This window comes from Rhinopithecus roxellana, chromosome 14, assembly GCF_007565055.1.
Source record: "Rhinopithecus roxellana isolate Shanxi Qingling chromosome 14, ASM756505v1, whole genome shotgun sequence".
NCBI classification, from domain to species: domain Eukaryota; kingdom Metazoa; phylum Chordata; class Mammalia; order Primates; family Cercopithecidae; genus Rhinopithecus; species Rhinopithecus roxellana.
The window spans coordinates 105416554-105438820 of record NC_044562.1 but is presented as its reverse complement, the minus strand read 5'-3'; the positions used below and the strand labels follow the sequence as shown (position 1 = coordinate 105438820).

The following is a 22267-nucleotide window of genomic DNA, read 5'->3' as shown; positions in this document are numbered from 1 at the left end:
GCATGTTAAGTAATAATGAGGAAACGGGCAAGTACATATAGGAATGCTTTGTTAATACTGAGGTTTATGTAAAAGTCTGGGCGAAAGTTTTGATCGTTGTTAAAAATAGGTCTTTTATTGCCTAACCACTTATACTGTTCAGTTTTATCTCTCTGATATGATTACTGCATTTTGAATATTCTTTTTGTTTTTCCCACAGTATCTAATTTAATCTTGGGCACATATTAGTAGCTTGAAAAATTAACAGTTGATCACAGATCTATGGGCACCATTCATTAGAGCAGTGGTCCCCAACCTTTTTGGCACCACAGACCAGTTTCATGGAAGACAATTCTTCCACAGACAGAGGGGTGGGGTGGTGGGGAGGATGGTTTCAGGATGAAACTGTTCCACCTCAGATCATCATCATTAGATTCTCATTAGGAGTGTGCAACCTAGATCCCTCGCATGTGCAGTTCACAATAGAGTTCACGCTTCTATGAGAATCTGATCCTGCCACTGATCTGGGAGGAGGTGAGGCTCTGGCATCGGGCTCAGGTGGAGGTACTGGTCTGAGGCCCAGGTGACCCCTGCATTAGAGGAACACAATTCAAAATCAAAATGACTGATAAAATTACCCAGTCCATGAGTCCCGTTCATGGGTCTATGGCAGAGGATAACGTTTTTTTTTTTTTTAAGACAGAGTCTCACTCTGTCACCCAGACTGGAGTGCAGTGGTATGATCTCTGCTCATGGCAACCTCTGCCTCCCACGTTCAAGTGATTCTCCTGCCTCAACCTCCCGAGTAGCTGGGATTACAGGTGTGTGTCACCAGGCCTGGCTCATTTGTTTTGTGTGTATTTTTAGTAGAGAGGGAGTTTCACTACTCCGTCAGGCTTGTCTTGAACTCCTGACCTCAGGTGACCCTCCTGCCTCGGCCTTCCAGAAGTGTTGGGATTATCAGTGTGAGCTACTGCGCCCAGCCAATAACATTTTAAGAACTCAATTTTATCTCTGAAATTATCTGAAACATTCTGATTGAGGATTATTTATGGCATATGTTATTGCATTGTTAAATAATAGTTCCTTGAGTGTTTGACTGTAACAAAAGAACACCATCTAGAGAAAAATAAAATAAGAAGAGTTTTCTATCATACAAAGAGAATTACGTAGAAAACTTAATAATATACTCAAAATTTAATGATTGTTTTGTACTTAATTTGATTTTTTAGTTCTGCCACAATCACTTTAATTTTACCCTATCTATTCATTCATTTACAATTTTCTAGGCACCTCCTATTTACTTGGTTCTAACTGAGGCACTGGCAATACAATGGCATAGACAGACAAGAGTCCTGTCCTCATAGATCTTATATTCTGGGAGGAACTGGGCCCACAAACAGTAAGATGAGCGAATGGTGTGGGGTGTAAGAAAAAGCAAAATTAGTTTCTGGGAAGGCCTTTATTTTGGAGATGGAGTTTTGCTCTTGTCGCCCAGGCTGGAGTGCAATGGCGCAATCTCAGCTCACTGCAACCTCCGCCTCTCAGGTTCAAGGGACTCTCCTGCTGGCAAGGCCTTTTTGAAAAGTTAACATTTGATTGATGATTGAACAACAAATAGGAACCATCTGAATATTTGGTGGAAAAACAGCAATAGCACAGACCATTCATTCAGGAATAATAACAAGACAAAAATGACCAGAATATAGTGCATAAGGGACAAATTGTATGAAGTAAAACTGGAGTGAGAGGCAGAGGTCAGTGGGAAAATGCCATGGTGAGGAGTTTGAACTTTATTGTAATTGCAATGAGAGTCCCCTGGATATGTCAGGATATGATCTGACTTACGTTTTAAAAAGATCACTTTGGCTGCTCTGTAGAGAATGCATAAGGAGTGCTGAGGATAGCAATAATGAGAACAGAGAAACCAGGCTCGCTTTTTCAGCTATTAGAATTTAAGTAATTACTTTATGTACATACACATTTATTGGCTCTATTTTGGTTCAATATTTTAACACAGTTGCCTTGCCATTTCTTTTCAAAGTACTTATGCTTAATATGTCCAGTCCTATTCATAACTTGTATTGTTCCAATATAGATGGGTTAATTTTCCTTCAGCTCTTCTCTCTTTATCTGCTACCTGATTTTAGACTTACAAGTACTTCAGATTTGTGGGTGAGTATTCTGTATTCTACTTCTGCTTCTTTTTGCTCAGGACAAAGGTAGCTAGGAGAGGAAGAGCTGTACCAGGTATCTGGAATCTCTTTCTCAGTTTTATTGGAAGAACTGTAGCGGATTTACTCTATTTAGTCAAGAGTATATCCTTTTCCTCTTGAGAGGTGCTCTTGAGCTTTGATGAATTCTTAGAATATCTAATTTTAATCAGCTTTATTTATCCTGTGGCTACCACCCTCCATTTCACCCAGATCTTCCTCACCTCTCTGCAGCAGCTTCCCCCACTCTCCCCAGGCCCTAGTGGGCAAATATGAAAAACCAGTGGGAGGGTTCACGTCTTTGAGGCCTTTGGGGTGCCTCTTTCACCCGGACACTCCCTCTCTCAGATGATCTCATTCTTACTATTTTACTGGATCTTCTCTTCTAATGAATCCTAGTATGCCTGAAGATAACGTTCTGGATTATTTTGGTTAGCTTTCCTCCCTGCCAAGAAAAACCAGAATGGCAAGCCCTGGTTCTTTTTATTCCTTCTTATAAAAAAACAAAAAACAAACAAACAAAAAAACACAAAAAACAAAACCCACAATTGGTAGGGAAGAACTTGTCTCTTGAGGGATTTTCTAGGTCTTTTTCCTGAATTACTAATTGCTCCCTCCATTTCCATCTCTCCAGATTGAGGGAATTAGATTCAGTGTTCAGGCTTTTAGTAAGTCCCCTTCCCTACTCTTCCCTTCACTGTACTGTTTCCATAACGGAATAGAGAGCAGCCCTGCCAATCCTGGAATACGTTACCTCTCTCTTTCCGTGACTGTCATTTTTCAGAGATTATGGTTATAATTTCATGCACAGATGTATAGATTCAATTATTATGTTAGGTATAGTGGGTGTCAATAGGCCTGGGTAATCAAAAGGTTAGGGAAAGGCAGCAGGAAAAGTCTTGGAATAAAACTTCCATAACTTTTAGGAAAAGTCACAGAAAGTGACTGCTGTAATATATGTTACATGCTGTGTTAAGTCTATGCTAAGAGGTAATCTATGTCAGTAGTTCGCAACCTGGGATGCATCTTGCTAGGCCCATTCTATACATATGTAGTGTCAATGGTTAGGTACTATGTGGTGCCAGGCACTGTTCTAAGAACTTTACACACACAGAGACACATATCCACTTAATCATCTCTTCAGTCCTACGAAACAGAAATTAGTATTATCTTCATTTTATAGATGAAATGAATCACAGAGAAGTTAAATAACATGCCCAAGGTCATATAGCTGGAAAGTAATGAAATCGGAATTCAAATTCAGATAATGTGGCTACTGTGCACAGGTTCCAAAACAATACACCTATTTTCTCTACACACCAAAAATCTATATTGCTAATTTAAGCCAGAGCTGAGACCAAAATACTGAAATACAGGCCTCCCAACTTCTAGATCAAACAGTATCATTTGCATTAATTCTCACTTATTAAATGCTTATCTCACGTGATAATCCCATAATCCTAGGAGGTAGGTATCATCTCAATTTTAAAGAAATGGCTTGAAAATGTAAAGCAAATTGGTGGCAGAACCAGCAGGGGAATCTGTGTCTTTCAACCTGCAAAACCCCAGTTATAATGACTCTATTCAACTATTTTAATACAGAATGTTATTCCTTTGTAACATATATCTATTTTAACCTTTAAGTGATTTCCATTAAACTCCAAATAAGCTCATTCTGATGTACTGCAATAATTTTCTTATTCTGAATTATCTGTTAAAAGTTATTTTAAGAAAAGTACTTAGGCCTAATTTTACATAGAGAATGCTAAAGAATAATTCTTAGGGCAGGAATCCATGGTCGGAATGATTTGTGTTTGAATTACGACATACAGGACTTGTCTAGGCATGCTGTAATGCTAGTTTTGTGAAACTCTGGTGTAATAAATAGCTACCTTTATCTAAACCAATGTCATTTACTACACTAAAAAAAGACAATTAAAATCTTAGCCAGGAAAACTAACACATACATTGGAACTCTTCCTACATTCTTTTATGTTCTAACACTCAGTTGCTATCTGTAAATTTCTGGTTTGCATATGAAAGCCAGTAAATCACAACAAAACTATATTCTGAAAAATTTATATTTAGAGGAGCCAATGCCTTAGGAAAAGTGGTACTTTATAAGGTAATATTTTTTCTAGAAAGATACACTTACTTCTGCTTTTTTACGAGCCTCCATAGCTTTCATAAGCATCATGTGTTGTCGCCTTCGCTCTCGTTCCTATTAGGCCAGACAAAATGTGGAAAATAACTCAACCACAATTAACAGTTTGATTTTCCAATGGAAAAACAAAAACAAAAACAAAACAAAAACTCAGTATAGCATGTTTAGCATTTATAGACAAGTCACAGTAAATACTAAATATAAGACAAGAATGGCCAATCTGTGCATGTTTTAGTTCAGGTTTAGAAAGCAAATACAAGAACAATCAAAAGCAAAAAGGTAAAGCAATGAACATGGAGACAGTGTAAACAGAAGCATACAAGATTTACTTATGGTCAGTTGTGATGCTCCTTCAAAAGCTGGCAGAACAAAAAGCATAATGGTTGGCTGGAACAGGTCAGTTACCTTACATCTGCTATTAGAAAAACCACAAATACTATGGCCAATTAAACCAAAGGTTGTGTTGTTCTTAAAATTTTAGATCAGGAAGAAATTGATTTATAGTCACTTTAACTTCATGATTTTAGAGTTGGTTATTTTATTTCAAGTACAAAATCATTTTGTAAATCCAATAAGCCACCAACAAATTAGAGGTTTTATAAGGCTTTTATACCAATTTAGTTAAACTAGTCTTGTTTCACATACGACACCAGTGAAATGGGCTATTCCTATTTACTGATGTCTGCCACCTGATACACTATTTAAAGCCACAAAAGCTGCACCACGGGCTAACAGGTGCAATCTTAAAGGCACAGTATGAAAATAAGGTAAGCACTGGTTTAATTTGATAATCTCACTTTACTTTTAAAATAAAAAAATCACATATTTATAATATCTAATCGATTTTTTTTTGTTTAAGTATATTTGGTTTCTCCAAAGGGATATTTCCAAAATTATTTCTAAAATTTGTCTATGAAACCAGAATATATTTCATATTCTCTCATCAAGCAAACTCAAAATTCCCACTGTATTCAATGGCAGTTTTGCATCTAGAATGATGGGAGAATACGGGTCATAATTATACCTAATTGTATAGTGATCCAACTTTCTTTGTGACATCAGTAATGTAAATTTTTAGACAGCAGCCTTATTTAAGGCTTATACAATTCAGTGTAAAATCTTGGAGATGCATCATACTTCTTTATAGACAGACAAGCAGATGTATGCAATGCACTGTGCTGTAAGCCATGCAGCAGTATGTAATATGACAGCAGCCAGTGCTACACTTTATGCATTGCTATGACAACCATATCACAACCAAATCACAATGCGGTGTTAGATGTACAAAAATAAACATACCCATACCATATCTAGTCTATGCCTCTCCAACTCCTGGTAGAAAGAGTTGGCACAACATTATGAAACAGAAATCACAGAGTCATAAAACCAATTTTTTAACCCCCCAAAAAGACACCAATACCAAAGCAAGGCAATAAACTGTAGGTTGAAGGAAAAACTTAAGCAGAAATTATAACAGAAATTTTAAAGAAAATATTTTGAAGATTTTCCCCCAAATAGGTTTAAGCAATATTATAAAATGTACATTCAACAGTTGTATAACTATACATTACAGACCTGATGTTTCAGAAGAACAGCTTGTTGTCTTCTCATTTCTTTTTCCTTAAAAATAAGAAACTTTTAATACATGATTTTTAGAGAAGATTTAGAACATGCTAAAATTAAAAGTTCCTTTTCTGAGATTCTATAGTCTTCCATTAGGTTGAACCATATGAAATGGCCAATATTCAATTATTTTTTACTTATAAAATGTCAATTTGATTTTGTATGCTTCTACCTAACATATACTTACATATAAAGTGTATAATATAACAAATATGGTAGCAAGGATCTTTCTTCAGCAGTCATTTTTACTTAAAATTTAATGAATGACTGATCTAACTGCACATTTCAATGGCACATTCATTGAACTAACTAGCTAGATGGTCAGAGTCTATCAGATATAACCCACACATGTATTTTTTAATCAGTGTGATACATTATGGTGCAACCCTCAAATCTAGCCAATTAGAACTCTCTCCATTCTGAATATGAACTCTCAAATATACTCTATAATTAACATCATGTTTTTCATTTCTATACACTACATATGAATTAAAGTGATAAAAACTAGGCAATCAGTGTGAAATTTTCATGTCCACCTATGATTCAGGGCACCATTCCAAGGGGATGGGGCGTAAGGCAAAGCATTCAAGGAATGTCACCAATCTCATTATTTTTATAAAGGTAAAATACGGTGAAATTAATATTAACAGCAAACATGAAAAGGTAGAAATTTAAAAAATTAAGTAAGAGAGTCTATGTAGAAAAGATAAACAGTTCCTGGCTTTACAAAGTATAACTGTGGTGGCTCTTTCCAGTACCAGTAGGTTCACCCAGCTACCCCCTTTCAGTATTCAGTTACTGGTGGATGGCAGGGTGGGGGAGGGGAGGAAGGGGACACCTCTCTTATACTCTATGCCAGGAAATCAGAACAAAACAACCCCAAATACTTGAAGTTAAAATAATTAAAAACAGCTAATTTTGTTATTGGTAAATAACAGTTGATGAGGTTTGGCTTTTGTTTCTGTAGGCTTTTCATTTTTAATAGATAAAACAGTTGCTGAATATTAACAAAGAAAAAGTTATGAAGGGGAGAATCAGATTGAGACACAAAAATAAACATACCTATACCATATCTAGTCTATGGCTAAACATAAACATAAACAACACACAAAACAGTTTTTTTGGGGGGGTCATTCTTATTTAGCAAAACTACATACAGGTATTAAGCAACAATTTGCATTTCTGATTTGATGTCTCCTAAAGAGCTCAAAGCATTACAAAAAACCCTGCATAATAAAATAAAAATACACATACAATATACATACAAATAAAAACATACATTATACACACGCTGTATCTGCTAAACATATTTTCGGATAGTCATTTTGAAGACATATTTTTTCATATAATTGATGCCAGTATAACATACAGTTTTTATTTTTCAAAAATAAAAACTCTGATTCTCATCTAAACTAACCTTTATTCGTTTCTCGGCCTCCAATAATTTGGCATTTGCCGCTTCTTCCTTCTTTTTCTTTTTAGCCTGTGCATGCAAAACAGGTCTCAAAGTCATGCAACAGCACCACTACAACTTGCAAATAATGTCAGACTTGAAATGAAGCTACATGTCTCACAAAGTACGAAACAATATGTAACATATACGGAGACAATTACAGATTTCCCCCCAGTTAACATTATGTTTAATGTAATAATTGTGTTTTTAATTTATAGATTAGCATTAGAATACACAAAAATTTCTTAGATTCATAAGAATATGACAGCTTTTCTTCTTCAAGCTCTGTTAAAAGTCTGAAATAATTGAGTGTTTATGTTCTTTTACCTTAAAATTTAATCACAGAAAAACGATTTTGTCACTTGTTTTTCTGATTTTAAAAGTAAAACACAATCACTGTAAAACATTTAGAAAACAGATTTTAATTGATAAATAAAAATTATTTCAAGAATTAGTAATATTTGAGAATGAACATGTTAACTTTATTTAAAATTTATTTTTAATACTTAAAAATTTGAGATAAAGAAATTCATTATTGGATTGTATCTATTAAGTTAAGCATATTAGGTCTGATTTTCCCCATCTCTGTATAGTGTGGTTAAGTTCAAGTGTTTTTTTTTTAATAGAATGAAAACTTGTCGGCCGGGCGCGGTGGCTCAAGCCTGTAATCCCAGCACTTTGGGAGGCCGAGACGGGCGGATCACGAGGTCAGGAGATCGAGACCATCCTGGCTAACACGGTGAAACCCCGTCTCTACTAAAAAATACAAAAAACTAGCCGGGCGAGGTGGCGGGCGCCTGTAGTCCCAGCTACTTGGGAGGCTGAGGCAGGAGAATGGCGTAAACCCGGGAGGCGGAGCTTGCAGTGAGCTGAGATCCGGCCACTGCACTCCAGCCCGGGCGACAGAGCGAGACTCCGTCTCAAAAAAAAAAAAAAAAAAAAAAAGAAAACTTGTAATCTTATCTTTCATGAGTCACAATCTGACTATTAAGATCATGCTGTTTATCAAACATAAGCTTCATAATCTTAAAATCATGAACTGTGTAGAAGTTTCATAACTACCTAGTAGTTATTGTCAGTTTAGTTTAAAATAATATTTCCAATTTCTGGTTTTTAAAATTAATTTGAAATGGGTAAGAAAATATGTGTGTATTTCTAGAAGGAATAAAACTGTAACAGAGAAAACCTCAGTTATCTGGAGCCCTCAGGGAATAAACTGTTCTACAAAAGCAGCAGTTTCTGGAATGGTGGAGAAGTTGTAATAATTTTAAACATGAAAAGTTTATTTTCACTATTTCAGATGGAAATAATTTTGAGACATGCCTGCTTAGACACAGTACACTATGTCTGTGTACTGTGTACTGTGTCTAATTTGGCGTATTCTTGATGACTCAGGGCAATTATTTTGAACATCAGTCATACTGCACAGCTCCAAAGAGTAATGCCTTTGGGCTATTAAGGTTTTGAAAATTGCTTGCTATTCAAATAAAAGATTACAGGCTGTTGCTAGGCTTTTCAGTTCCTATATATGCTAGCTGAAGTTTTCCTGTATTTTTTCCTTGCTATCTTTTGCCTATTACTTTTGCTGTTGCCAACAGATGTCCCCTCTATCTCTATTCTAATTAGCCTTGCAGGGAAGAGGGATATGCTAGAAATCAGAAAAACAATCTGATAAAACTTTGTACATTTAAAATTTACTTTTACTTTTGAAATGTTTACTTCTGTAAACATTTGTTTCAAAACTAAAAGTAAATATCGGACTATAAGCCCTAATGATTTTTCTTTTGTTGTTTACTTTTATAAAAGTAAAACATTTTAGCGCATGAACTTTATGACAACTCCATTGACTGATCAGAAGTTTTCCTGTTTCTTTTGTCTCATTTTGTATATCTTTATTGTTGGGATTAGATTAGCTTGCTAAATAAGGCTCAGATAAAGTTTTATTCTACGCAGAATGTTCAAAGAGAATATCTGACAAACGTGAGAAAACATGCAGGTAAAATCTTTATTTTTGCAGACTTAAAAATATATGGCTATATTACTTTATGTTACATTTAAGAATTCTACCTCTAGAATTTGCTGAGCTCGAAGTTCTTTTTCCATTCTGATTTGCTGTATTCTCTTAATTTTTTCCTGTAGGAAAAGTTATGATAACTTGAGATAATAAACTGAGTGAAGAGTATTTGAGTAGAACCAAATAATAAAAACATAAGTACAAAATTACCACAGGCTGGACATAAAAATTTAATTATTTAGTATAAAATCATATATATTTTCATGTCTGAAATTAATATGATTTGATAACGTTTCTCATAATTTGTAAAATGCAAATACTAAATAAACAGAAACTCAGCTAACCAAGCTGATTAAACTATATAGCCTGAAGATCTTTATAAATATTTGCAATTACAAATAATACTTAACTTGAAATAAATATAGGACTTAATAGTAGAAAAATCATGTATCAGCAGTCAGAAAACATACAGCCAGTTCCGGATTACAGTCATTTATTGAATGGTCTCGAGCAAATAACTATTCTTCTATAAAATAGTGAGAGGTATTTGCCCTTTCTCATTTGTCATGATTAAACAAAATGCTTTAAAAAGTATACAGTGACACAATTGTAACATTATTAACAATAATTTCCATTCTAAAATTTATTTCACATGTTGAATAGCATGACAATATAACATTGCTTGTAATTATCACAATTAGCCCATTTCAGAAATAATCTGTAACATTATTTTAAAATTAATTAATTATAATTTAACATTCCAGGAAATTATTTGTAGGACATAATTGGGGTACACATTGTCTAAATTTAATGACCTGGTTATTAGATATGTTTTATAACTTAGTGATCATATAAATTCTGATAAAAATTTACATTTTAATTTAAAAAATTATCTCATATTAATTAGCTCATATTCTATAAAACATTCTTAGCAATTTCATGTTCCTTAATCCATTCAGAAGTCCCAAATTGGCATTGATGAGACTAAATACAAGTTAAAAAAGAAAATTCAAAGTTTCTTACTTGAAAATTGTACTTATCCTAGAATTTCCAGGGCCAACACATTTTATACACCTGTATTTCACAATGCCTGTTCCCATCTCCAGATGCTAGTTGTACCTATTGAAGCTATACTTTGATACACATTTTAATTGTTTTATGTACACTGATGTTATTGATTCCCTGCAGGAGTCTACTGCAGGGTGATGAAATTTTAGGGATTACTGTTCTGATTTCACAAGACTGATCACATTCTTTGATTTTGGTGATCCTATCTTGGTACTGAATATTAATTGTAGGCTGTCAAAAATAAAAACCCCAAAGTCGGCCGGGCACTATGGCTCACACCTGTAATCCTAGCACTCTGAGAGGCCGAGGTGGGCAGATCACCTGAGGTCAGGAGTTCGAGAAATGAACAGCGCTAGGTGGTGAAATCCTGTCTCTACTAAAAATGCAAAAAATTAGCCGGGTGTAGTGGTGCATGCCTATAATCCCAGCTACCTGGCAGGCTGAGGCAGGAGAACTGCTGGAACCCTGGAGGCGGAGGCTGCAGTGAGCAGAGATCGTGCCACTGAAATTCCAGCCTGGGCAACAGAGAGAGACTCTGTCTAAAAAAACAAAAAACAAAACAAAGAAAAACAAAACAAAAAATAAAACCCAAAACCCCAAAGTGTATCTTTTGTGTAATTTCCAAGTCTTAGAAAAGACTGTATTTGATCCATATTTGCAGTATTTATTTGAATTAGAACTTGATATCTGAGAAAAGTATACTCTTGATCTAACTTTTCTGCTCTTGTCAATTATAACATTTTAAGGTGCTATGTTTTCAAGTCAGCAAAAGTCATTCATTGTTCTCTTAAGCACAGATAGGCAGGGAATCTTGGGGCTGATACACACAGTCTAAAGCTTTATCTTAACTATTCAAGTGACTTTTACATATATCCATATATATTTGGTAGTGTTATCATTAGCATGTAGATAAGATAAACATGGTAAATTACTATAATACAGGTTAACTTTACAATGTCAGGTACTCAACCACTGAGCTGGTCACTTTACATTTAATATCTTGTCAATCATTAAAAAATCACAGAAGCTTAAATTATCTTCTTTTTATATAAGAGAAAACGAGGTTCTCAGCAAGTAAATATTTTTTCTGAAGTCCAATACTTAGTAACACAGAGTCCTGGTCAGATCCCAATGTCTGTGTGCCTCCTGCTTTGTAATAATGTTTCTGAAATTTTCCAGAAAACTGTCTTAAGGACTGTCTGGTGATATTTTTGGTCTACTAGGTGGAAAAAACAATCCAAAGGATGAAAACACATACTCCTATTTTATTCTAGATCAAATGCTGACTTTAAAATAGACCCTATATAACAGATAGTATGAGTAGAATTACTCTATACTTCGATTCACTTTATTGAATCAAATAAATGAGATGGTATTCTGAGATTGGCCTCAGATAAATATCTTGATAAATATTAAGACCAGTTCATTTGCATTAATGTTGCTGGAAACTTTGGAGCTCAATGCTTTTTCAATGAGTAGCAAAGACCATGTGGATTTAGGTTGTAGCTACTGTAAGACTTTAAGATCATAAAGCTGAATTTAAAGTACTGATGGGATCTAATGAGTCTCCAGCCATTAGGAAATAGAATAAGCTATAAAAATTTTTAAATAAAAGTATAATAGAAACAACAGTATTTCACTTAAAAATGAAATATGAACTTATTTTTTCATATATACTCTTTAGTAAATATATTTTAACGAATGCATTCATTAGCCTATTTCAGGTCAATCTTACAATGTCTAGCAGTCATTAATTAACAAACTAAGGATGGATTTCAAGTTTACAACTGCTACTTTAAATTATGGTGGTAAAAGAGTATACTAGTGTAGTTGGATGTTTTATATTTATTTTTAAAAAGTTGAGCATGTGTTTTATTGCCGGTCACTGCAGTAGGCACTTTATGTTCATTATCTCATTTATTCAGATATTGCAGTTAATTTCTTTTACAATGGAAGAAATAAAGACTTAAGAGTTAAGTCATTCATCTAAGGTCACAAAATTATTAAGTAGCAGAGCCCATATTTAACTGTAGGCTGCCTGACTACAAACTCAAATCCTAAATCCCAACTCTATAGCAACTTTTCTAGTCATATTGCTTTAGTTAATACTGGAAGAAACCTTAGAGATAATCACATCAAATCCAACCCAAGCCCCTTATTTAGCAGGTATTTATATAGTAACATAATTGATTTCATTTCATTCTCAGAAATAACTACTTGCTTCTTAACATTTTTAAAAGAATAGTACTTTCTCCCATTTCCTTTCTGCTTTAATGTTACCATGAATATGAGGAGATGGGAGAGTAGTTTACACATTCTCATCTTAAATGAAGCTGAATACCTTCTCACTTAATTTTTATCTATGAAAATTTAAAAATTACTTCTCTTACCTAAACTTAGTTTTGAAAACCACACAGGGAGAAATATTGTAGATACAAGACAGAGAACTCTGGATTGGCTAAAATAATGCTCTCATCTTTTTTTTTTTTTTTTTGCAGTGGCAACTTTTAAGTAACCCTGAAAGCATTCAGAAGCAATGAAGGCAAATCTTATTTTGTATAACTTAAATTTAATTTTCTACTAATATTTTACATGTTTAAGAACAACAGGCTTTTATTAAAATTTGAACATTTGAGCAATATACTTCATTGACTGATATATTAATTTAAAAATTCTGAAAATTGTTCAAGATATCAACTTATACAAAGTCTACCAGGATATTAAAGTACTTACACAAATTTACTGTTTGGTAATCATTTCTTTAAACACTTGGAAGTAGAATACTTTATTAAACAGGTAAAATTTTAATTAAGAGAAGATAGGAATTTTCTAAATAAAACACAAACATTAATGTGAAAGTTATTTAAGAAATCAAAAATAATGTACATTATTAACAAATCCTCAAAATAAGTCCCATATTTTAAAAGTCAGTTCCAATGCATACACATACCTGCTGTTTCATAATCTTTATCTGTTCTTTTTGCTTTCGCTTCTCCTCAGCAGCCATTATTGCTACAACAAGAAGCCAAAGGATAGATATCATCAAAAAGGGAATGAAGAAAAGAAACCTCTTGTGAATTCCCCAGTACTGACTCTTCGAGTTTATGTTATCATTTAAATCACTCACCTTGTTGTTTTTTGGCTTCTTTAGCAACTCGAGCCTGTTCCTGCTTTTGAAGTTTTCTCAAAAGCTTTATTTGTGCTGCTTGCCTGGCTATTTCTGAAAAACACAAAATTTCAAAGAATATTAACAACTTTGTGTAACTACCAACCTAAAACAGTAAATGTGTGAAAATGGTATCATTATAAAGGATATAATTTTTTTTTTTTTTTTTTTTTGAGACGAAGTCTCGCTCTGTGGTCAGGCTGGAGTGCAGTGGCGCGATCTCAGCTCACTGCAATCTCTGCCTCCTGGGTTCAAGTGATTATCCTGCCTCAGCCTCCCAAGTAGCTGGGATTATAGGCACGTGCCACCACACCCAGCCGATTTTTGTATTTTTAGTAGAGACGGGGTTTCACCATGTTGACTAGGATGGTCTCCATCTCCTGACGTCGTGATCTGCTCGCCTTGGCCTCCCAAAGGGCTGGGATTACAGGTGAGAGCCACTGTGCCCGGCCGAGGATATAATATTTAAGAAAATTGCCTAAAGTCAGACAGATACCAAGTAGGAGAGTGGTGTGGTAGACAATGTTGTGTTCATTCCAATGGAAATAATCAAATTATTTCATCAAATATGATCCCATATCTAGGACTACACAAAAATGAGGTTTCTTTTAATCTTTATCAGAGAGGCTTATTTAAGTACATTTTTTTTTCACATTTCAAGTAAACCCCACTTAGTGGGAAAATAGCTGCTAGTATTTTAAGAATTGTAATGTAGCTTCAGTCTTAGCATATACAAAAAAGAAAGACTTCCAATTAAAACAAACATAAAGTCCCCTCCCACCCAAACTTAGTATTTCAATTAGCTATAATGGTTAATAGTACTTTCTGAATACCACCTGAATCCAGTGGTATTTTCATTTATGAAGGAGAGGGACTAAATCTCCTAAATAAAAAGAATGCAGAATTTCAATGACTTTTAAAGACAACCTAGTTCTTATAATCTTCAAGGACACATGTATGAAACTATGGTAGATGAACAAAATTAATGGCCCCAATTCTTCATTCCTCCTTTTATTCATGCCATTTGTAATGTGACTTTGGAGCAATTCCCATCAAGAGGTGGAATATATTTTCCTGTCCCTTGATTCTGAAGCCAACCATGTGATTTTCCATGGTTAAGAGGATGTTAGCAGCTGTGATGAAAACAGAGCTTGAAAGTTTAGTTATATTCTTTCTGCTTTTGTTCTTGTGCTTTGCCCATGACTGAAGATACGATTTGGGGGCCAGGCTATTGGAAGATTGGGACACAGGGAGTCAGTTGACCCCACAAATGTGAATAAGCCCAGCTAAGATAAGCAAAGCTGCTTAGCTAATTTCCAGCTGCACAAGTGATTAAGAAAGTATTGTATGCTACTAAAGTTTGGAGGTTGTTACAGAGCATTATTGTGGCAAAGGTATAACAGACAAAGAAACCATACAATATCCTTGCTTTCTTCTGCTGGTAAACTTGGTCTGAATACTTCTAACGCTAAAAGTGGTGTATAATATTGATCATATAATCATTTTAGAAAGCATCACTTTGTATTAGACATTGTTATAAATTTTGTAGCCACTGAACAAAAAAACCTAAATTATGTTCATTGACAATGAATATAATTGCTAATATGTGAATCACTTGAGCTCTAAAAATTTCCACCATTTATTAATTGCAGGTACTGTTGCATTAAATTTTTCTTTTTCTTTCTTTCTTTTGTTTTTTGAAAGAGTCTTGCTCTGTTGCCCAGGCTGGAGTGCAGTGGCACAATCTCAGCTCACTGCAAGCTCTGCCTCTTGGGTTTAAGCCATTCTTCTGCCTCAGCCTCCCGAGTAGCTGGGACTACAGGTGCCCGCCACCACACCCAGCTAATTGTTTGTATTTTTAGTAGAGATAGGGTTTCACCGTGTTAGCCAAGATGGTCTTGATCTCCTGACCTCGTGATTCACCCGCCTCGGCCTCCCAAAGTGCTGGGATTACAGGCGTGAGCCACTGAGCCTGGCCTGTTGTGTTAAATTTACATCACCTTGTTTAATGTTCACAGCTACTTTATAAGATCAACATTATTGCCCCACTTACACATAAAATAATTAAGGCTCCTAGAGGTTAAATAGCATAGACAAGAAAAAAACCCAGGACTGGCTGGGCACGATGGCTCATGCCTGTAATCCCAGCACTTTGGGAGGCTGAGGTAGGTGGATCACTTGAGGTCAGGACTTCGAGACCAGCCTGGCCAACATATGAAACCCCCATCTCTACTAAAACACAAAAATTAGCCAGGCGTGGTGGTGAGCACCTGTCATCCCAGCTAGTTGGGAGGCTGAAGCAGAAGAACTGCTCGATCCCGGGAGAAAGAGGTTGCAGTGAGCTGAGATTGCCCACTGCACTCTAGTGAGACTCTCTCTCAAAAAAACCCCCAAAGAAACCTCAGGACTTTCTGACTCCACAGTCTATATGCTACTATCTCTTAAAATCTTTAAGCAAAGTTTAAATGCCTTAAGATTTTAGCTAAGAATGTAACTGTATGTCCTCATAATAGCTGAAGTAAAGTTGGTCACTATGGCCAATTTTCTATCACTGAGACTTTTAAAAAGGAGAAGGAATGAAAAAAGCCGAATTTCATCTAGCAAACTAAAAGTGTTATTGAAAAATAAAATGGAAGATGATAAAGTTTTATCTCCAATGTCCCTCCCAACCATTTTCAAAATTAGGAGGTTACAGGCATCATCAAAAATTTCTGGGTCACACAAAAAGGATCTCCTGTTCACTAAATACTCTGGGACATAAAAACTTATAAACTGACCTGCAGGGTCAGCAACCTCTGATAATAATATGGGTGAAGAATATTATTCTCATCTATAATAATGCCAGATAAATATTTCTTTAACATTAAGAATGGAAAGTTTTGAATTCTACAATAGAGGACTGACTCTGTCTTGAGATGTAAAGATGTACTGATAAAAATGTTTCCTAGAAAATATGGCATAAGTATGATCTTTTGCTCCAAGCTAAACTGATATTCTCTAAGTTTAACTTTTAATAAGAAAATTCTATAATATATATAGAACCATGTTTGTGTATGAGTGTATCAGTCAATTTCAAGCCCTACACAAGTCCCCAATAATTTTTGTTTATTTGTTTGAGACAAGGTCTTACTCTATAACCCAGGTGCAGTGGCATGATCATAGCTTGCTGTAGCCTCCAACTCCTGGGCTCAAGTGATCCTCTCCCCTCAGCCTCCTGAATAACCAGGACTACAGGAGTGTACCACCTTGCCCAGATAATTTTTTAAAAATTTCTTTTTGTGGTCCTGCTTTATTGCCCAGGCTGGTATTGAACTCCCAGCTTCAAGCAATCCTCTCACCTTGACCTCCCAAAGTGTTAGCATTGCACAGGTATAAGCCACTGTGTCTGGCCAGTAATTTGAACCAAAAAAATTTAAAAGTTCAATTCACATCTTTTTACTTTAGCAAGAAATATAAAATTTTAATTAATCATTAAAAATTTACATAGCTTAAATTTTACATTATGGGCAGTTGGAAAAGAAGATGACACGAGAAAAAGAAAAAGGTCAGGCACAGCAGCTCACGCCTGTAATCCCAGCACTTTGGGAGGCCAAGGTGGGGGATCACCTGAGGTCAGGAGGTTGAGGCCACCCTGGCCAACATGATGAAAACCCATCTCTACTAAAAATACCAAAAATTAGCCGGGCGTTGTGGTGGGTGCCTGTAATCTCAGCTACTCAGGAGGCTGAGGCAGGAGAATCGCTGAATGCGGGAGGCAGAGGTTGCAGTGAGCCAAGATCGCACCATTGCACTTCAGCCTGGGCGACAAGAGTGAAACTCCACCTCAAAATTAAAAAAAAAAAAAAAAAGAAATAAAAAAAGAGAATACAGAGGAAAGAGAATGAGTTAGATACCTTGAAAAGTTTGTCCAAGCTGTAGAAATAAACTACTTCCAGTATCTTCTCATTTGGTTTTTTGGTTGGTAATTACCTTTATTATTATTGGTATTATTGTTAATTACCTTTTGAAATATTAATTTGAAAAGTATCTTTTGTGGCTTACGAAATTGTCCACTTTAATTTCAAAGATGAAGTTTATTTTCACATAGAATTAGGGATATTTTGGATATAACTCATTTCTTTGATTCTAAGATGCTTTTTTAAACGTCTTGACATCCCTAAGGTCAGAATGTAACTGACAACTGGCAGCTCTTTTCTTTCTTAGTGTACATCTTAAAATAATGGTGCATGGTATAGATTACTTACAGGCATCTCAGTTTCAATCACATATGAAATGAATAGGTGTACCGGTTATTTTGGAAAATTTGAGATATTAATAGTATCAGTCAATCAACAAGTAGGTTTATTTATATAGAATGGAAGTCTTTATCATATTCAAACTTTGTCAGATTTTTACCTATACACTGAGAAATTAGAGTTCTCATTTCACAATGTTTGGATGTACATTCGAAACTCACATTTATCTCACTATTCTGAACCCTTCTTCAAATTAAGTCCGGTTTCTCAGTCTAGTTGGTCAGAAAAGGATAATAATATATAACAAAAACTTCTTCTAGAATCCTCACAGATAACCCCCAAAGTGTTACCGTAGAAGGCTTTTAGAAATGAAAGAGGTGATAAAGTGCTTCATTTTTACTTTCTTTTCTTCCCAAGAAAAAATGCAAACAATACTCCATATACTTGTATATATTAATAATGATTATTTACTCACTGTTAAATAATCTTTACATACATGTTGAAAAAGAGCACATGTAATATACAATAAGGTCAAAGGTAACAGAACTTGCAAAATGCAACCCAATATATTATAACAAGGATAAACTATGTGATTGAATACAAATCAATCTGAAATCTGGAAGGAGAATATACATTTGGTAAAAGTTGAATAATTAACTTTTACTTTGTTACAACAAAAATATAGTTAATTTTCCAAATTTAAATTTGCTATTTTAGATTCTAACTTATAATGATACTTAGATACACCAGATATCCATGAAGAGCCCATGTTTTGATTATCAGTTAATTTCAAACTTTATTTTATGCAAACAATGTTCACATTCCCCAGCATTAAACATTATTCAGAAGAGTCAATAGCTTACTGACAATATCAATTTTTAAAACCCATCCATGCCTGTTAATTTATTGACTTTTTCTTTTTAACCTTCACCAGTAACTCTTTGGGATGAAAGTCTTATAAGAAATCAAATCAAATAAAAAAAATCTGACTACCATACTGATACGGTTTGGCTCTGTGTTCACACCTGAATCTCATCTCAAACTGTAATCCCCATGTGTCAAAGGAGGGACCTGGTGGGTGGGGATTGGATCATTGCGGGGGTTCCCCCAGTGCTGTTCTCATGATAGTAAGTGAGTTCTCATGAGATCTGAGTTTTCTAAGTGGCAGATTCCCTTGCTCTCTCTCTCTTCTGGGTGCCTTGTGAAGAAGGTGGCTGCTTCCCCTTCCATTATGATTGTAAGTTCCCTGAGGTCTCCCAGCCATGCGAAACTGTGAGTCAATTAAACCTCTTTCCTTTATAAATTACCCAGTCTCAGGTAGTAACTTCATAGCAGTGTGAGAATAGACTAATATATACACTAAGACAAAAAAACTTACATGATATTAAGTTATATGCTAGGCAGTTAAGCTATTAGTCAAAGTATAAACTGGAGACAACATCTGCCTGCTATCCACAAAAACTTGAAAATGATTTGTATAATATGTTTAGATTTGTATAATATATGCTTAGAAAAGTGTAATATATATTTATTACAATTGTATGATAGCAAAGATCTGGAAATAGCTTAAACAGTCATCAAAAAGAGACTGATTCAAGTCCATTTATTTTAAAAATCAAAAAGGATGTACATGTATATGTGAATGGTCGCATGTGTATGTATGTGTATACATATTTCTGGAAAGATTAATTATTCCACTGATAAGAATGACAGTGTCTTTTATTTTATTTATTTATTTTTAGACACAGGATCTCACTCTGTCACCCAGGCTGGAGTGCAGTGGCATGATCATAGCTCACTGTAACCTTGAAGTCCTGGGTTCAGAGGATCCTCCCACATCAGCCTCCACAATAGCTAGGATTATAGGTGCGTGCCACCAAAGCTGGCTAATTTTTAAATTTTATTTGTAGAGATGGGGTCTTGCTTTGTTGCCCAGGCTGGTCTTAAATTCCTGGCCTCAAACAATCCTCCCACATTGGCCTCCCAAAGCACTAAGATTACATGTGTCTTTAAAGCATTCTATAGTATGAATTTTGTCATGGATATTTGTTTTATAACAAAAAACAAAGCAGCAACAGAGAAGTCAATATTATGATGGTGTTTACAATACATAGAAACAAGTCTTTTATACATTTCCTCGACATTTTGCTTATAGGGATAATAAAAACCCATGAGAAGTAAAATTCTGTTAGATTTTTAAGTCAGTTTCATTATTAAACCTTTATTTTACATCGTTACATATCTTTACATATATGCCTTGCAAATACAAGATATCTACACATATGTTGATATATTCAGACAGCCTTAAGCGGCTTCACATTTGTAACTAGTAACGCGAACTGCAAAGCCAAACTGTTCTATTTTACTCAGCCTTCTCTTTGTCATACATAGCATGGGACTTTCATGTTGAGAACTTATGTATAATGTCAAATCATTAATACAGTTTAGGTTATTATGAGCATTTTGAACTTGACAAATGATACTTTCTGGTTATCTTAAAGTACTTTTTGATTTAAATGTATTAATTTGGTATTCTGAAAATATATATACTACATCTGGACTTACAGGAGAACCCGAACTAAAAGACTGGGGTTACTTACCAGTAATTGGAGTTCTCTGACTGAAAATTTACTCCACAGATCCACATATTTTGGAGTTATTCCCATGTACCACCTCAAGGAATCGGGAGCTGTTAAAATGAGAATTTCCAGAAGGTTGGCACGACCTTAAGGCATGTGCCAAGTGCTGATTGATTCCCTTTCTGTGCAAGCCTTAAAAGCTTAACACCCACCTTTGTCATTCTAAATAGACAGGATAGGATGTGTTTATGAATAATGGTTTTGGAAAGATTACCTAATCAAAGAACTCCAGTTACCAGTGGGACTCCTTATTTTTTCATTTTATTCTAACACAAATATTTACTTTTTAAAAATTGGAGCAGTGTCAATCCTAAGTCAAAAATATTAGAAATACTTTTAGTATACTTTTTAGTATGATTATTAGTGTCAGACACATTATGTTTCTTACCTTGAGCTTGCAGTTTTCTTAGCAGCTTTGCATCTGTGTTATCTAGGAATTCAGCATTGCCAACATTTGGAGGTCGACCCTTCCGACGTCTCATCCTGGATTCCTCTCTTGCTCGCTGTCTGTCTGGATTTGGTGGTCTTCCTCTACGGCCTTCCATTGCCCTGATACGAGGAATGACATCCTCTTCTTTCAAAAGACACCACTGCATTCCCTTTTAATTAACATTTTATAGAAATAATATATTACAAACAAAATAAACACAAGAGACCAATATGTCAGAAAATTCTAGCTAAAAATTGCATATATTTTGGAATTTATAACATTGGTATAAACTTTAGGAATTTCATTTTTAAATTAAACTTAGATGTATAATTATTCATGGTCTTTGGTATAGCTTTAATATTCTTACTTTAATGACTTAAGCTTTATTTTAAATATATAGAGAGATTTGTATCTGTATCTATAAACATATAGTTATAAATCTTAATCACAATTTCTGAACTATAATGACCATCCAGTTAGCAGATATTTAAAAATACTATTTGTGGATTGATGCCACTATAGACTGCTCTTATGGGTTATCAGCTAGGCCAAAATAATACATGAAAGTTTCTCTTTATAAATATTACAGCTAACAAATTAAGACAGAAAGAGTTAGAATATCAGGATTCTGCAATACCTAATAAATTAGTGAATCGAAGAATTGAACTTGAATGGTTGCCTATCATCAAAAAGAGACACAACCAGACAGATATTAGCCTCCTAATGGAGGTTCACACAACCACCTACCTACAAAGTAGTACTGCCCCTCACACACACACAAAAATCAAACCTGGATTTGATCAAGTCTCTTGATTTAATTACAATAACTTTAAAAGAGACACAGAAGTATAAGTTAAACTACATGGCAAAATCCATTCTGTGGGAAATTCTATAAACGACCTAGTTTCTTCAACAAATATACTGCAAGAAGAAAACTGTAGGAAGTTTAAATGAACCTTAAAATATGTATCAAACAAGCCCAATTTGTGGACCTTACTTGGATACTTATTTAAATAGACAAACTGGCCTGGCGTGGTGGCTCACACCTGTAATCCCAGCACTTTGGGAGGCCGAGGCGGGCAGATCACCTGAGGTCAGGAGTTCGAGACCAGCTTGGCCAACATGGTGAAACCCCGTCTCTACTAAAAATACAAAAATTAGCTGGCCATGGTGACAGGCACCTGTAATCCCAGCTACTCAGGAGGATGAGGCAGGAGAATGGTTTGAACCCAGGAGGCGGAGGTTGCAGTAAGCCGAGATCACACCATTGCACTCCCGCCTGG

General features: G+C 35.0%; 1 protein-coding gene across 8 annotated transcripts in view; it reads right to left on the bottom strand.

The window, feature by feature from the left end:
* The window catches only part of BAZ2B (bromodomain adjacent to zinc finger domain 2B), a 331981-nt gene that overhangs the window by 81714 nt on the left and 228000 nt on the right, over positions 1–22267 (bottom strand). For 3 of the 8 annotated variants that reach the window (XM_030916307.1, XM_030916310.1, XM_030916309.1), the window contains exons 13-20: positions 20943–21153; positions 13642–13734; positions 13465–13526; positions 9500–9565; positions 7397–7462; positions 5932–5976; positions 5662–5688; positions 4348–4413 (exon numbers count right to left, since the gene is read on the bottom strand). In XM_030916307.1, coding sequence (XP_030772167.1) covers positions 4348–4413; positions 5662–5688; positions 5932–5976; positions 7397–7462; positions 9500–9565; positions 13465–13526; positions 13642–13734; positions 20943–21153 — 636 coding nt within the window. Of the gene's footprint in view, positions 1–4347; positions 4414–5655; positions 5689–5931; positions 5977–7396; positions 7463–9499; positions 9566–13464; positions 13527–13641; positions 13735–20942; positions 21154–22267 lie in introns of all 8 variants that reach the window. The other 5 variants (XM_010379128.2, XM_030916311.1, XM_030916308.1 and 2 more) reach the window with 2 other exon arrangements.